General features: G+C 37.2%; 1 protein-coding gene across 1 annotated transcript in view; it reads left to right on the top strand.

The window, feature by feature from the left end:
• LOC121853164 (basement membrane-specific heparan sulfate proteoglycan core protein-like) overlaps positions 1–17028 on the top strand; it is a 476204-nt gene that overhangs the window by 337987 nt on the left and 121189 nt on the right. Inside the window, exons 61-66 of the mRNA XM_042347127.1 lie at positions 1561–1701; positions 2069–2209; positions 2620–2760; positions 4462–4664; positions 11697–11922; positions 15981–16139. Coding sequence (XP_042203061.1) covers positions 1561–1701; positions 2069–2209; positions 2620–2760; positions 4462–4664; positions 11697–11922; positions 15981–16139 — 1011 coding nt within the window. The remainder of the gene's footprint in view (positions 1–1560; positions 1702–2068; positions 2210–2619; positions 2761–4461; positions 4665–11696; positions 11923–15980; positions 16140–17028) is intronic.

The following is a 17028-nucleotide window of genomic DNA, read 5'->3' as shown; positions in this document are numbered from 1 at the left end:
CTATGAAATGAGAAGTGGTGGTTACAAATACGCCAAGCGATAACATGGCAGGCACTCCATTAGGGAAATTAGCCTGTATGTATTTTGTTTTATTGGGTTAAAAGAAGACAAACCATCATTAACACCCCTGCCATGATTCACACAACTCCATACTATTGTGCTGGATATCTTTATATAAAAGATACTTTTTGTCTGCCTATGTGTTTGTATATTCCTTATGGAATTCCAAAGTTTTGAAGATAGAGCTGAAAATTGGTTGGGAGTTGTGGCTGTCCTAGGGTATGGTCATGCACCATCTACTGTCTCTCCCTTTAGACTCGGTGTCCTCACAATATGTGAACTAAGAATGGAGCCAAAAAAACTCGGTTGCCAGTTAAAACGACTTTCTATATCGAAAGTGAACTTGAAGATCCATGTTTTTCAGTACAGGGCACCTCTGTCACATAATCTTTATAGAACATGATTTTCCCTCCCCGCAGCTCAACACCAAAGTCTATAGAACAGAGACCAAGATTATCTTCACATTAATATGAAACCTTCGCAAAACCATATTTGAAAAACTTATTGTGAAGTTTGCCTTTTGTTCTTATGCCACCTGTGTGTATTCTTTTGATCATGAAAGAGACAAAAACTCTTTATCCTTGTACCTGGTAGGTGAGAAGTAATTAAGACTCAAAACCATTACCTTAAAAAAATATCTAACTCTAGTACTGGGGCTCTAAATACTAATTTCTAAACCTCCTTACACTTCATTGATTGGACATCCGCCTCAATAACAAGAAATAATCTAGTGCGACTTGAGATGACAGAACATAAAACAAGGTTTCTATCTGTTTTTGCTGGAGAGATGACAATGTTACATTTTATACAATTTATTCTTATTGTTTAACACATAAGGAGAGGTTTTCACATCTCGAATTAGCTTTATGACATTCATTAATTTTATGGTAAAACTATGTACTATTGCTTTTATTTACTACTTTCTACACTCATATCTTTACTCAATGTAAAATCTTTTGTATCATATCATTACATCTCACTTAACTTACCTTAAAACTTCTTTTTATTTTCACCAAATCCAACATGGAACATTCATACTGGTGAGTAAAAGATAGACAACTAACAGTCACATAGTTAGGTGCACAGTCAAAGCCACACATTGTTAACTATGTAACTGATTTTTATTATCATCGCTTATCTATATTAAGTTTGAAATATCATTATGAAAAAATTTTTCATGATTCACAATCCAGAGTGCCATACTGTGTATGTGATCTTGTGCCTTATATAGAGAGAGCATCTTTATTATGTATGTCAATTGCATAATTTTATTAATTTCTTAATGTTGAATATAAACATCCTTAAGTTTGCTTAAGTATTTAATTACTGTACAATACTGTACTATATTTTTTGTAGATAACTTCTATTTTTTTTTTGTTAAATCATTCAATATTTTATTATTAGTATTATTTTTTTAGGGGAAAAGGAGACAAAACAATAAGAAATAAGATCTATATCATCGTGAATGATAAAGCCTGATATTATTGTATTCTTTTACAGAAATTTGTTACGGGACCTAAATGTGATCAATGCCAGCCAAATTCCTTCTACCTCAATGAGAATAATCGAGATGGCTGTATTGAGTGCTTCTGCATGGGCATAACACGAGAGTGTACTTCATCCAACTGGTACCGACAGCAGGTAAGGGATTGGCCAGTAGCTTCATTTATATGCTTAAATTTGTCAAAAACCTTCAAGTACATGTACAGTACAGTATTAAACATAATTGTGTTAGATTCTTTAAAGTAAATGCACTTAGTTATGTGTCAAATACTAATAAAATTTATATACTAATGATAAATCAGATACTTTAATATTTATCTGCTTAAAATATTTTCATATACTGTACATACTGTACATACAATATTATGTTTTAAAACATACCAACATTTCATCCTCCTGGAAAGTTAAGGTAAACAATTTCCAGTGAATGTGATGTTGATATGATCTTCCCAACAGTTACACCGATAATTTTCAGTTATTATTTATAATTATGTCTTTTTCATAGGAATCTGTTTCCTTCACCAATGATCGTCAAGGGTTTGAACTTGTAGACAAGTTTCAGCACAATACCATCAGCAATGATATATTTGTTGACTCAGATCGACAAGAATTGGTGTTCAGCGAGTTCTCTAGACTTGGTCAGGAGGTATGTACCGTAGGGATATCCGTGTTTTGTTTCTATAATACTAATGAAGCAGCTTATATAATTCAGGTTTTGGGGCCTTGTTGTGTAAGGCAAGTATCAGGGCAGTATCCATCTTTTACAGCTGTAAGAATTAAAAAAAATTTCAACCAATAAAGGAAAATGGTGGCCATGTATTTACTGTACTCTTGTGTTTAGCCATTCTAGGCCATGCTGGAAAAGGTTTAAAATGCTGTTGTATAAAATTAATCAGGCTATTTACTGATCATTGTGTATGCTCATTTTTTAGAATATAATTTATATTGATTACTGGATATCGAGTTTTTGTTAATTTACTTATGATACATTGATTTTATCTCAGAATCATAGGCCTAACATAGCCCATTGAATAATGCAGATTTTTTCTTTTAAAGGTTTACTATTGGAAGTTACCTCGCCGATTCCTTGGCAATAAGATATCATCCTATGGAGGCAACCTAACATACAGCTTACGTTACGTACCAGCTCCAGGAGGTCAAAGTTCAGCAAATAGTGCCTGTGCTGTTGAAATATTTGTAAGTCTTATTTTCAGATATTACATGATACTGTAAATTTAGAGAACACATTTTAAGAAAAATTAGTTGTAATGTCTTTTTTTTGGGGGGGGGGGGGATTCTGTAGTGCAAAAGATAATAAGATTATGGTTGAAGGCGAGGCACACTTCTAATATGCTGGGTTGTAACTGCATAGCAAAACACATATGCTCCAGTAAGTAAAAAAAATTCATGAAAGCAAATAAGGGAGAGAACAGGTTTTATATGCAACTTTTACCTGACACAGGAAAAGGGTAATGCTATTGATTACCTTAATCAAGTGTGATAGAATGAGGTACTCATTAATCAGTAAATTGATATGAAAAATATTTTCTTCATAAAATTTATATAGGACCAATTGAAATGACATACCATGTCTCAGGATGAAACATAAGTTTGCTATTCGTGTGATGTATTCTTTTATAATGGTTGTGTATTTTAGGCTCTTGTATTTTTATTATTTTTTCTGCTAAGGATTTAGGTAGAGGTTTAGTGTGTTCGAATGAAAGCCTTTCTCTGAAGTGGATTCGAACAAATGAAAATTGAGAAAGTTTATTGAACATCTGTGATGAGGGTTAGAATAAAACCTGGCACAGCCAATACAAATGAGATATAGATGACAGAAGAGTGGCTACTTGTATGAAAATTCTTGATAGAATATACCAGATATTGACAGACTTCAGTGTATAGTGCCATTATAATAAGTACAGTGGTCCCTCCATTAACGAGCACAATTGGTTCCACACAGTCACTCGTTAAATGAATCTATTATTTCAGTGGGATATTGGGTAATTGGTTCCAACTCACAGAAAAAGTACATACAAAGTACAGTACTGTATACCGGTAATAGAATTAACAAAACGTTAAATATGAGCAAAATACAGTCCCATACAGTATACTGTACAATAATAAATAAAAAACAATAAAATATTTAAAAAATTACTTTGAGGAGTGTTTGTAGAATGTTGCTGGTTGAGTTGAAAGGTGGAGGAGGAGGAGGAAGATGAAGGGAATTGGAAGTGGGGTTGGAGGTGGAGGAGAAGGGAGAAGTATATTTTAATGCTTCTTCAGACCCATGCTTGATAATTTCACCAATAAAATTTTAAATTCACAGCAAATTATTTAACTAATTCCAATTGTTTTTATTTAAGCTAACACTGCACTGTATATTATCAATATGTTAACTAAATTTCTGAATGACTAATAATTTTAATGAAAAAACGTAAAAATATTCAAGAGCAACACTTTCTTGATGTTTACTCCACTGGAAACAAATGTAAACAGAGAACCGATTATTGGCAGACGAGTCGATCAGCTGATGCACACACCAAAATGTGTTTCTCGTAAGACTGTCGTTAATAGAAGTTGTACTCGTTAGGTAACTCGTTAACTGAAATCTCGTAGATTGAACCGCTCATTAATGAAGGGTCCTCTGTTTTGTGAAAACTAATTCTAGTATTGAATATTGAACATTGAAAATATATTTACTATTTATTAATTAACAGTTAGTGCTGGTACTCTGAGGAGTGAAACTTGAAATATTAAACAAAAAGATTTAACCATGCACATGTGACAATTCAAATACATAGTGAATAAATTTGTAGAATTATGAAGCATATAAGTCACCCATGATTTTGTTAGCTAGTACAGTACTGTATAAGCAATAAGGTTTTTATTTTCTAGGGTAATGATATAACTCTGAAGCACTACAGCAAGAGAGAGTTGAGTGCTGCTAGACAAGAGACTGTGAGCGTTCCACTGAATGAGCTGGAGTGGGAACGACAAGATGGTCAGAAAGCTAATCGTGAGCATTTCTTAATGGTATTAGCAGACCTTGAATATATTCTCATCAAGGCTACATACACCACAAACTCTGAAGAAGTAGGGTAAGTTGGTCCAATAACCAATGATAATCTGTTTAAACAATAATTGCATAATCCATAATTCTTTCAGAATTAGTCATTCGACCATCCTCCACAAAAAAAAAACCGAGTGCTTCTGGGGTTAAATTTTTTTTTTTTTTAAATCAAACCCGCCTAAATATGTTTTGTAGGAAATTTACTTTCACCTTAATTGTGGAAATTAAACAAGGATTCATCCTTACACAATGACACTGTGTTTGAAGTAATTTTTATGTTGAATTCTCTTAGAGGGATATTATTCCCACAGAAGCATCACAGGGTGCTGATTTATGTAATTCGAATATCCTTTCAGTACTGCTCTCATCTTAGTGAGTAAATTCAAGCTCAGTTTTTTAAAGTGTATGGGACAACACAAGTTTTCAGCAACCCAATTCTAACATGTAGTATTAGTGTTGAGTGAAAGTGTTGTACTAGTGATGTAGTAAACAAGTTGTACAGGTTGGACCTCACTAATCCAGGAAGCTTGGGACCTGACCGGTTCCGGATTAGCGAAAATCCCGAACCATCCGAGCCGAGGCTAAAAAAGGCAAAATAATGCATAAAATGTACTACAGGTTGTACCTCTCTATTCCGGCATTCTGTGATCCGGAAACTCCCATGGTCCGGAACGATTTTAGTTTGTCAGATAGGTAGATAGGCAGCTTTTTTTTTTTTTTTTACTTATCTGAATTATTATTATTATTACAGGAGTATTAAATTTTGCTCTCTCTCTCTCTCTCTCTCTCTGCTTGTCTATACAGAGTACAACATTTAACCCTTCAATATATATGAGCAGTAAATAAGTGTTGCTTTCATATTCTTATGTAGAGTAATGACAATATCTTTTCACATGTGCGCACTTACATACGTGCAGTTTCACTACAGTGAACCCTCACTTTACGCGGTTAATTCAACCCACGGCGGCCCGCGTAAAGTGAGCAACATAACATATGGGATTAATTGAAATAGAGACCGGGCCGACCCCCAAACTCCACTTTTTCAGACACAATACCTACGTTGTAGTAAAAATAACTTCTTAATTTTATGATGGTATGCACACACAATTAATAATTAAGAGAAATATCAATAATATTAGGTTTTTTATCACTTACATTAGTAGAAAAGATGGCTGGGCACACGAGGATGGGCGGTTGGTTCCGAGGCAGAGGGCAGATTATTGGCACTCACCTATATCACTTGTATCACTATCCACCACAGATGCTTGCAGGGCCTCTTTGTCAAACCCCTCAAAGTCCATGTAACTCCATATCCTCACTATCATTATCACTATCACTGACTTGGGCCGGCTGTGGTGGGTGGCGGGTGAAGAACTCGGTAATGTTTTGATGACTGGGCCACCTTGTGCGCACCCTGCTCGCGCCGTTCTCCGCGAAAAAGGGTACAGTACACACACCGCGGAAAGTGAGCATTCCGGTTTCGGCAGAGTACCGCGTAAACGTTGAAACGCGTAAAGTGGGACCGCGTAAAGCGAGGGTTGACTGTATATTTTTTTACCATTAATGGTTAGCTACTTATATTGTTCCATTTATTAACATTAAATAATATTACAGGTACTTCAAACAACCATATTAATTTTTTTAAATTAATTTTACTACAGCTACAATCAGGGTCTTATTTTCTTCAGTTTTATATGTAGAACCAATCAGTCACTGGTTTTATAAGCTTTAACATAAACAATGCTGGCAGCCGTCTCGTCTCATCGTGTGTTTTAATATTCCACGTATTATTAATAAATTGTATTGTTAATTTTGCATACACAAACATTAATTCAATAAAAACAAATTCAGAAACATTAATTAAAATATATATGAACAGTAATTAAGTGTTGCTTTCATATTCTTATGTAAAGTAATGACAATATGTTTTCACGTGTGCGCACTTACATACGCAATCTCTCTTTTTTCTTTACCATTATCGTTAGCTACTTCTATTGTTCCATTTATTAACATTAAATAACATTACTTAAAACAACCATATTAATTTTACTACAGCTACAACCAAGGTCTTATTTTCTTCAGTTTTATATGTAGAACCAGTCAGTCACTGGTTTTGTAATCAACGAAAACAATGCTGTGTCATTTCCTCGTGTGTTTTAATATTCTACGTATTATTAATGAATTGTATTGCTCATTTTGCACACATAAACATTAATTCAATAAAAAAGACATTCAGTAATAAACAATAATGAATCTTTTGTACATAAGAGAAATGATGCTGTTTACACGATTATGCACGTCGTCTGCACGTTGGCGGGCTGTTCAAACCCGTCGAAATTCAAGTTTCCACCATCAAAATTTTTATTTATTTTTTTTTGTGTGTTCCAATAAAATATGTTGAATTAAAAACTCGCGAAATTTGAGAAGCTACTATACGACTTTTAACCCTTCAATATGTCTTCAAAGAGACCATGATGCAGAGAAAGTGGTGCTAGTGCTTCCAAGCATAAGCACAAGTCACTATCTATCCAGGAAAAGGGTGAATTTCCATGGTCCGGCACCTGTCAGGTCCCGAGGTTGCCGGACTAGAGAGGTACAACCTGTATTACTGTCTAATTTCTTCAGTACAGGCATCCCCGCGTTGTGGAACCCCGGGATGCGGAATTTTGCTCCTACGGATTTTTTAAATATGACCAATAATTTGAGGATACATTCTGTAAATCCGCCCTTACGGAAATTGGGATAAATTTTAACAATTAAAAAAAAATCACTTTATAAAATTAAACTCTTTTGTTAAAAATTATAATTTGTTTGGTGTGGATTTCTTGGTGTTTGCTACCGCCAAGTGTGGCGTCGCCACACGTAGTCAGTCCATTGTTTACATCCGGTGTGCGCGCATGTTTCTCGCCCCAGCAGTTGGATTTAAATTTTACAAACATACAGTAAGTACAGTAAAGTGCATTACCCTTATTCAAGATGACTGGAATGAGGCCATCAAGTGGAAATGACCGCAGTTGTGCAAACAGAAGCCGCAAAGGCATTACATTGGATATTAAACTTGATGTTTTAAGAAGGTATATCATAAATTATTCAATGTACTGTATTGTATGTGTTTATAAATGTTTATTTTCATTCATAAAAGTGCTTAAATTACCTTTTTTGAGCCGAAAAAAATTCCTTAGGAATGCATCTCCAGTTTTATAATGGAAGTCAATGGGAAAATAGGTTTCGCGTTTCGGAATTTCGCGATACGGTCAATTTTCCAGGGACACAACCCTTCCGTAACGTCGGGGATGCCTGTATAGACATCTTTTCTGAAACAGTTAATGTCACTTGCTTATGTTTCACTGTATTGCAACCACTTCCACTGCTTGCTGGTCTCTAAGGAGGCAAATTTAGGAGTAAATTATAAGCACTTAAAGGTAAAATAATGGCAAAAGCCTCATTTACACACAATTGCAGGTCTCAATTGTTTCTCTTAGTATTAACAACACAACATACATACTGTTTATTGTTTCCCACTTTTATCTTTTTTTCATTTTTATATTTATGGTTCTTTATTATTTTTAGTATTATTATTACAGAGTTATTATTATTATTTTCATTGTTTTTTATTTCTTATTATAAATTTTATTGACTTTGAATTATTATTATTATTATTATTATTATTATTATTATTATTATTATTATTATTATTATTATTATTGTTATTATTACATTTTTGCCCCCCAGGCCCCGGTGTGGGTCAGTGTGACCTGTGCCCGGGTGGGCTAATCCTCATTAAAAAAAAAAGTGACCTATGACACCTTCCCAAACCATCGAACCTACCAGACTATCAGGTCCCGGATTACCTGGTTCCAACCTGTACTAGTGGTGTCATAAACGTGTAGTACTAGTGATGTTGTAAACCTGTAGTACTATTGATATAATAAACCTGTCGAGGGCCTTGGATAGGTCGATGAAGGCCATGTACAGGTCACGACGCTGTTCTCTGTAATTTTTCTGTATCTGGCGGGCAACAAAGATTATGTCAGTTATGCCACGTGATGGTCTAAAGCCACATTGAGATTCTGGGAGGAAGTTTTCTGTCTCAGGAAGAAGTCTGTTTATGAGGACTTGGATGATAATCTTGCCAGCTATTGACAGCAGTGAGATCCCGCGTGTTGCCACAGTCTGACCGGTCTCCCTTGTTCATATAAATATTGAAGATGGAGGCATCTTAAGAGCTTGGGGGATTTACTCCTTTTCCCATATATTCTCCAGGAGAGAGTGGAGACGGCTGGTAGGCAGAGGTTCTCCTGCTATATACACCTCGGCTGGGATTCTATCAGGTTCTGAAGCTTTGTTATTTTTAATCTGTTTGATGGCAGTAGCTACCTCATCCAGGGATGGAGGACAACTGAGGTGGGTCAGCTCTGGATGATGAGGAGCCTGTTGGGTAGTCAGGACACCCACATCGGTGTTTCGGTTGAGCAGCAAATGATAGTGCTCTTTCCAGCGCTGATGGATGCCTTCTTTGTCTTTAATGAGGAAGTTACTGTCGGATGAGCAGAGGGGGGCTGCACCACGAGTGATTTGCCCATAAAAAGTTTTAGTGGAATTAAAAAATTCCTGCCTCATATGCTGATTTGCAAGTTTTTGCAAGTCTCATGCTTTATTTTTCAACCATACATTCCTTAGATTGCGAAGTTCATGCTGGGCTGCCGCTTTCTTCTTGCAGAAGGTATCAGCTCTGATCTGAGACTGAGGGCTGTTCTTCCAGTCAGTTAAAGCAGCAGTTTTATCATCAATGAGTACGTTGATTTCCGGGTAATTGTCATCAAACCAGTCCTGGTGTATTCTTTTATTCTGGCCGAGGGTCTCTGCAGGTTTTTGTCATGACAATGTTAAGAATACCCCATTCAGTACTGGGATTTTGGTTGTTTGTTGTTGGGTTGTATATCAGTCCATGTTCGAGCTGCTCTCTGAAAGCATGTACTGTACTACCACTGGATCCTCCAGACGCTTAGTGTTAAAACCTTTTCTGGAGGCTTGTTGCCTTCGCCATTTTGGGGCAACATGAAGTGACAGTTTGGCTGTGACGAGCCGATGATTGGTGTCACAGTGGTCTGAGCCACATATGGCTCGGGAGATGAGGATATCTCGACGATCTCTTTCTCTGACAATGATGTAGTCAATGAGATGCCAGTGTTTGGATTGTGGGTGTTGCCACAAACCATTGAACTTGTCGGCCTGCTTAAGCAGGGTATTGGTGAGAGTGAGGTTGTGTGCAGCACACTTGCTGAGGAGGAGTAGGCCATTGGGGCTACACTTGCCAAGTCCATTTCTCCCTATGATTCCCTGCCATATGTCAGCACCTCTGCATTGAAGTCACCAAGGAGCACAGCCTTATCTTCTCTGGGAATAGAGGTTAGCACTCTCAAGGTCGGCATAAAAGGCCTCCTTGATGTCATCCTCTCCTTCCAGTGTTGGGGCGTATGCACTGATGAAGAAGGCATGATGTGAGTGATAGAGTGGGACTCGGAGCTTCATGAGGCGCGCGTTGATCCCAACAGGCATTTCAGTTTGCTTATGTAGGATGCATTGACAGATGGCAAAGCCAACTCCATAAATGCGGTTTCTCTCCGCAGCAGGCTTACCCTTACAGAAGAAGGTATAGCCAGACTCCTGTTCTGCGGGTCGACCTTCGTCTGGGAGCCGGGAGTCACTAATGGCTGTTATGTTGACGTTATACCTAGCCAATACTTTTTTCCACAAGGGCGGTTCTTCTTTCAGGACACTCATTTTTGCCAGTATCCAGAAGGGTCCTGACATTCCATGCAGCGACCATAAGAGGTTGTATACAGGTATAGCTTGGTTTTGTTTGGATCTGTGATTATGATTGTTTTCAACTACATAAGGATGACCTTACTGGCTGTGGTTGCCCAGTCAGATTGGTTCTTTAGGCAGGCTATGTTTAGGACACATTTTCTAGCCCCCTCCCCATGTGAGGTAAGCAGAATGGCTCCTCGAAAAGGCTGCTCAGTCGCACAGACAGGACCGGATTGCACTGCTGCCTAGATCCCAGTGCATAAACGATCATTTTATCTGTGCTGCCCATGTGTAGAGTTGTGACTAGAGACTCCCAGCAGTCATCTCTGCCTGTTACCATAGCCACTCTTCCGTCACCATAAGACTTTTGGGGGCATAGGGGTTTTGATGTTGATGATAAGTACGATGAGCTGGATGATGGCTGCGTGTGAGTTGATTTATGTGGTGAGGCAGAAGCGCAGGCTGCAACCACACATTTCGACCCTCCTTTTTCCTGAAATAGTAGTGCAAGTGATGCAACAACTGGGGAGAGGGAGAGTTGCAATGGCCTACCGATAGCCCAGTTTGTTAGGTTTCACCTTAGCCTGTCCATCTTGCATTGCCTTCATCCACCGGTGTAGTCGTTGGGTTCCCAAGATGGTCACCTCTTCCGCCTATACTGCCGTTGAGGTGTTACTGGAGCTCTGTAAGCGTGTCTGTCTGTTGCGGGGCTCCACCGCACATTTTTCGTAAGGGGTTTACTCCTGTAGTGTTGTACTTGCTAAGGTTAATCCGCAAGGTAGCGGGGCAGTGGTTGGTAGGCACCAGGATGTGTCCACAGTGCCAGTGGACCTATGCGCTGTCCCTCTGGGGCCCACTGTTGCTCCGAGATTCCCTGCTGGTCTAGCCTGACCCACGAGGCACCCAATTACCGTGTGTTGCCACGAGGAGGCACAGCAGGTGTCTTGATAGTGAAGAGGCTGTGTACTGGCAGGGGAGGACTTATGTAAGTTGTTTCTTTGTTTGCCACGAAGGCTAGCCAGCAGCGGTAGCTGAAAGCGAGAGGAAGCAAGCAGTGCTTGCACCATAACACTACATAATGCTGCCATACTAGATGCATTACACCATCCTGCATACACTCACACACACACGCATGTTTTCTTATTACTCTTCTTCAACAAAACCATGCCTTAACAAAACTTGCATAGGAGACCAAGTGAGAATTGTTATGGATAGAAGTTTGACCACCTTTGATATTTTACCATTTCAGGTTAAAGGAAGTAATTCTGGACTATGCGGAGCCTCGAAACACTGGCCAGGTGCGAGCTTTTGCTGTAGAGATGTGCGAATGTCCCGTAGGCTATCAAGGTCTTTCCTGTGAAGATTGTGCCATTGGTTACACACGAAGTTTATCTGGTCTTCACTTAGGTACATGTGAACGTTGCAACTGTAATGGACATTCAGAAGAATGTGACCCAGAAACTGGAGTTTGTTCGGTAAGTTCCCTAATAATCTACAAATTTACCTGTTTAATTTACAGTACAATAAAGGCTTTTTTACCTATCCTGACATTATGTCATCCAACAAAGTTTAGAAACAGTCCCTGTGTGACAAGTGTAAGAGGGTGTCTTTTTCTCTTAAAGATGAAATAGAAATGTACATCTACCTTGAGAACATTAAAAACAGTAGTGTTTTGATGTTAGAGTACAATGACATTTTATTTATTAATGGATTGTACTGTACAGTATTAGTTTTAATTGTATGTTAAGTGTAAATTTAAGGTATGGTATGCAGTAAAATGATTCCCCATACAGTATTAAATCAAATATAATTGTACAATTGTAGAGCATAAAGCTTCGAGAAATGAGAATTGCCACCACATCTTTATTGGTGAGTACTGTGACTTTATAATTGTATTCCATTCATAAGAATAACTTTAATTAATCGGCACCTCCCACTTCCCACCCATGCCGGATAACAAAGCTTTTACTGTACCGTATTTAAACAGTTGTTGAATCTTGAAATTTCATACTATGATTAATGATGAAGTGAATGACTCTGCTTTCCTCCCCACTTCTAGGCAAAGCACAAAGGTACCTAAAAGTGGGTCCTTATTTATTAATTTTCCACTTGTAGTTTATGTAGGGGAAATATGCATAGGGTTAGGTGGTAGCAAAAGAAACACAAGGTAAGAGAAACCATTTTAATCCTGACATTTTGTCTTGAAGGACTTTTTCAAAGTCCTCTCTTCCATTCTTTGGGACTCTTCCCTCTTTTTCATTGATTTTTTCTCTTTTCCATATCCTGTTCTTGAATCCTCCAGCAAATCCATTCGCTCATTGTGCTTTACCATTCTTAAATTTGTTTGCACTGTGACTAACCTCCTCCTCCTTTTGATGTTTCTTTTATCTTGAATCCCTTCTTTGGTCTGTCATAACTGTATCAGTCAATGCACTATCATGTACAGGTATGCCTCGCTATACATTATATTGGACACAAGTTTGCCATAGACTGATATAGGTGTTACATTCCTGTGGGACATTTCTGGTCCAAAATATTTCACCAAAGCATTACATACCGTAAATGCCTAAATTATATTATTGTGAGATAATATGAATACACTATATTTAAATTCAATGTATATGTCAATAATATAACACTTCCCTGAGATGATTGAGGAGTTTGTTTATAGAGGCCGACTGAGGTAGGGAGTGTTCGACTTATTGAGATGAAGTGGCAGGGTTACCTGCTTCTTCATCTAAGAATGGATGTAGAAAATATACATCCAGGTCTGTTGTACAATTATTTTAGTTGCAGTTAAAAGTGTTACACTTTGAAATGTTCCTTAATTTTGTTTCCTTCCTCAAATATTTTTCTTACCGACATAGCAGGAAGGTGTAGCATTCTGGTGATGTCAGCAGTTCATTCATCAACATTAAAACACCTTAAAACATCTAATTTAACCTCTAGAATATTTTGTTTTTTCCCTACCACTTAGCAAACAAATAAACTTAAGTGAACATGGTGGTGATGGGTAGACTGATACTGGGGAGGTGATGCAGCTGAGGGATTCAGCAATTTTTTCCCATGCCGGGGGAAGGAGGCCAGTGGCCGCTGTAGGCTCCCTCTATTTTTCCTGATGAGGGATTTTTTTCCGGCTTGTCCTGTTTGGCTAAAATCCTAAGGAAAGTTAATTGAAAATTAATTAACGTTAATAAGTTTATTTGGGGTAATTTCAATTAAGTTAATCCATCTTTTGAAAATTTAAGTAGTTGATTAATTTAATAGATCCAACCCTAATTGTAGGATTGTGTGTGCAAGTAACTGAGTAAAAGAAAAAGTGACAAAAGTAAATTTTTATCTATCCAAAACTATGAGTTAAAAATTATAATCCTAATTTAACTCCCCCCAACTCATCCTAATAACTCTCATTGGTGCAGGAAGAAATGCTTCGGTATTCCCTTCATGTTTTTTACCTCATTAAGGAAAAGCTAAATCAAAGTTTTAGGTCATGAGACCAACTGATACCCTACCTTAGAATGGGTGACCTGACAATGCATCAGGTCTAATATGAGACCACTAATTCTTACACACACTTACTGTCTCCTGAGAGACAGCTGTTGAGATACCCTCCTGTGCAACCACAGTGGCAGTTCCTGCTTATACAAACTTCCCTACCATGCTCTTTCAGTAAACCATTAATTATTATTATTAATTATTTACTAACTGGATTTTGGTTGTTTTTCTGGGTAGGGGAGACATGTGTATGGTGCTGGACCCCATTCCAGTTTGTGAAGGGATATGGATTAAGCAAGTCCGGATTAGAGGGAGTTTATTGTATGTCACGAGAGAACAGGCACATCTTTATTGAGTAATAGCTGCAGCACAGCTGTGTTGTTGTGATGTGGGCGAGACCATGTGGTCCTTGCCATGTCACTTGATAATAATAACAATGACCCACAAGATGCTTAAGATTCTTTTTCAAATTTTTAAATAATGTTTTCCAAGATTCGTGCGGTTACTCTGGTGGTTCGGTACTCAAGGTTTTTTTTTTTTTTACTGTACTCTTCTTTTTTTTTTTATCTTTTACTCCTCTCATTACTTTCCTTCTAATCTCTCTGCTCCTCCTTTTTTTTTTAACTACTTATCTGCAGCTGGTGCTCCTATGACTTCTTTTCTTCTTAATCATCACTCACAATTTCTCATCCCATCACTCCCACTAGTTGTTTTTCACATCTGTCATTTTGTGCCTACACACCACAGTACCACTTTCTTGTACTGTCCTGTCAAACCTGTCACTTTCCTCTTCAACTCCTCCCACTTTTCTCTCTTTGTGTAAGTCCAATTTATCTAAATTTATTTAAATAAGGACATGCTCAGGAAAATGCAACTTGTTCACTTGCAGCTCAATTCCTATTTATTATTCAACTTCATTCCTCAAATGTTCTTCTGGTTGGTTTGGAGTGGAGAAGGTGAATTGAGAAGGTGAATTTTTCCATTGACAATAAGGTTAAGAGTTTATAAAATGTATACGTATGTACATCACCAATTTTCGTCAAGGTATGGGGTGGTCCACGGGTACAGAATATAATGCACTCTCTCCTTCTCTAGCCCAGGTAGACTCACAAGTCAATCACCGCGCTTATCAGAGACCGCTATCGTATGAGTGAGTTCTCTTGACCAATCTGAACTCATAACAAGTCTTTCTTCAACTAATCATGATACTGCTTCCCCCATCTTCCTGCTCCACCCACGTGTTTGTCTTCTGCATCCTGTATTATTATTATGAAGACAATAACATCGCTGACATACCAGTAGAGGATAATTATTATCTAATATGTATTGTATTAATCTTTTTTTTTTATTATTATTGAAATACATGGGTATGGTTACATTTATTAGACATGAAGAAACTGCAGTTTTTGTTTGTAAAATTTTTAAATATCCATCTCATTTGAACCTCATAATATGGCTTTGTCCGTTTTCCAAAATTTATGAACATAATAATCTTGCATATCGTGTGATTTCACCATGTAAATTCATTTACATTTCTTTTTTACTAGCTACTGTATTATTATTGATATTATTTTTATTATTATTATTATAATTATTATCATCATCATCATCCTCATCATCATCATCATCATCATCATCATCTTCATCATAATTATTATTATTGTTGTTGTTGTTGTTTTTGTTGCTACATTAAAAAAATAAGCAAGGTATCATGGTTGGTTCAAAAGTTATGCAGTATTCTCAACTTTCTTAAAACAGTGGAAGGCTAGTTTTATTGTGCATACTCAAATCTCGTTGCTTTATTCTCTTTCCTTGATCCAAAAACATTCTTCACCTTTTTCTCACTTATCTGAATCTTGTACCCTCAGCTTTCCATTTGCTGTTATGCTTGTTTCTATCAATGGTCAGACACTGACTGAACAGCTCATCTTAGAAAACATATACTGTACATTCTTCCTCATATTCCATCTTATATCCACCAACTAATTGATGTAAATATAAATTATTTTTGTACTATTGATGTTAAATGTTTTTTCAGAACTGCAGAGATAACACTGCTGGAGATTTCTGTGATGAGTGTGCACCAGGGTTTAATGAAGACAGTAGTGGTCGATGTTACCACCAAGACGGTGAAGGAGACTGTAATTGTGACCAGCGAGGTGTTATTTCTTGTGATCGAGGCGTTTGTCGGTGTAAGGTATGTGGTAACCCTATTTCTGTATGTATTTTTTTAACATTATGTAATATTTTATTGGAATTAGTTTAGTGTGCATTAAAGGCATTAAAATTTTTATTGAATTCATATCAAGAGTATCAAGATGATAATACATTGTATATTAAAAGAATCCTTCTCCCAGAACTCCATATGATGTAGCTGTAACCACAAGAAATGACCTGACTCTAGGACTAGAAGTGATCTGAATCTGATTTTTTATTGCTATCTTATAAACAAAAAAAAATTAAAACACCTTTGCAGAATGAAATTAGTTTTGTCTAAAAACTGCATGTGATGTTCAATCTCTTCACTGCCATCTGTTTAATGCCAGCACTCAACACCATCCCAAACTTGACAGGACAGGCTTTGTCTCCTCTCCACATCCATGAAACCAAATTTTATACTTCTTTGTTTGAAACTATTTTTTTTCATATTGATGGCTCTTTTTTTTGGTGAGTTTTACACTGCATTACAATATGGTAATCTGATGCACATTTCCATACTTTATACGGTAATAGTTTAATAATAGTGGTGGGTTACTGCTTATGGATCTCTTTCTTTCTGTTTCTTCTCTCTTTTTTTTCCAATTTATCAAATAAACTCTGATTCTCTTACCTCTCATGTATTGAGAATTATTTTGAAGATTACTGTACAGTTGACAATTGCCATTTGCGATTCGCGATTTCAACAATTCGCGGTAAGCAGATGGTGGCTATGGTGGCTAGCTTGCAAGCCTTTTCCCGCAGCACGAGTCACCCCACGTAGCATCTCGTGTTGTACTCACAAAACTTTAGTGTTTCTGTGTGAAATGGCCCTTAAAAGACTGCCTAGTGTCAGTGCTAGTGATGCTTGTGGAGTGTAAAAGGCAGAA

This window comes from Homarus americanus, unplaced genomic scaffold (genome assembly GCF_018991925.1).
Source record: "Homarus americanus isolate GMGI-L3 unplaced genomic scaffold, GMGI_Hamer_2.0 scaffold32871, whole genome shotgun sequence".
Taxonomy (NCBI): domain Eukaryota; kingdom Metazoa; phylum Arthropoda; class Malacostraca; order Decapoda; family Nephropidae; genus Homarus; species Homarus americanus.
This window is presented reverse-complemented; position numbering and strand designations above follow the sequence as displayed.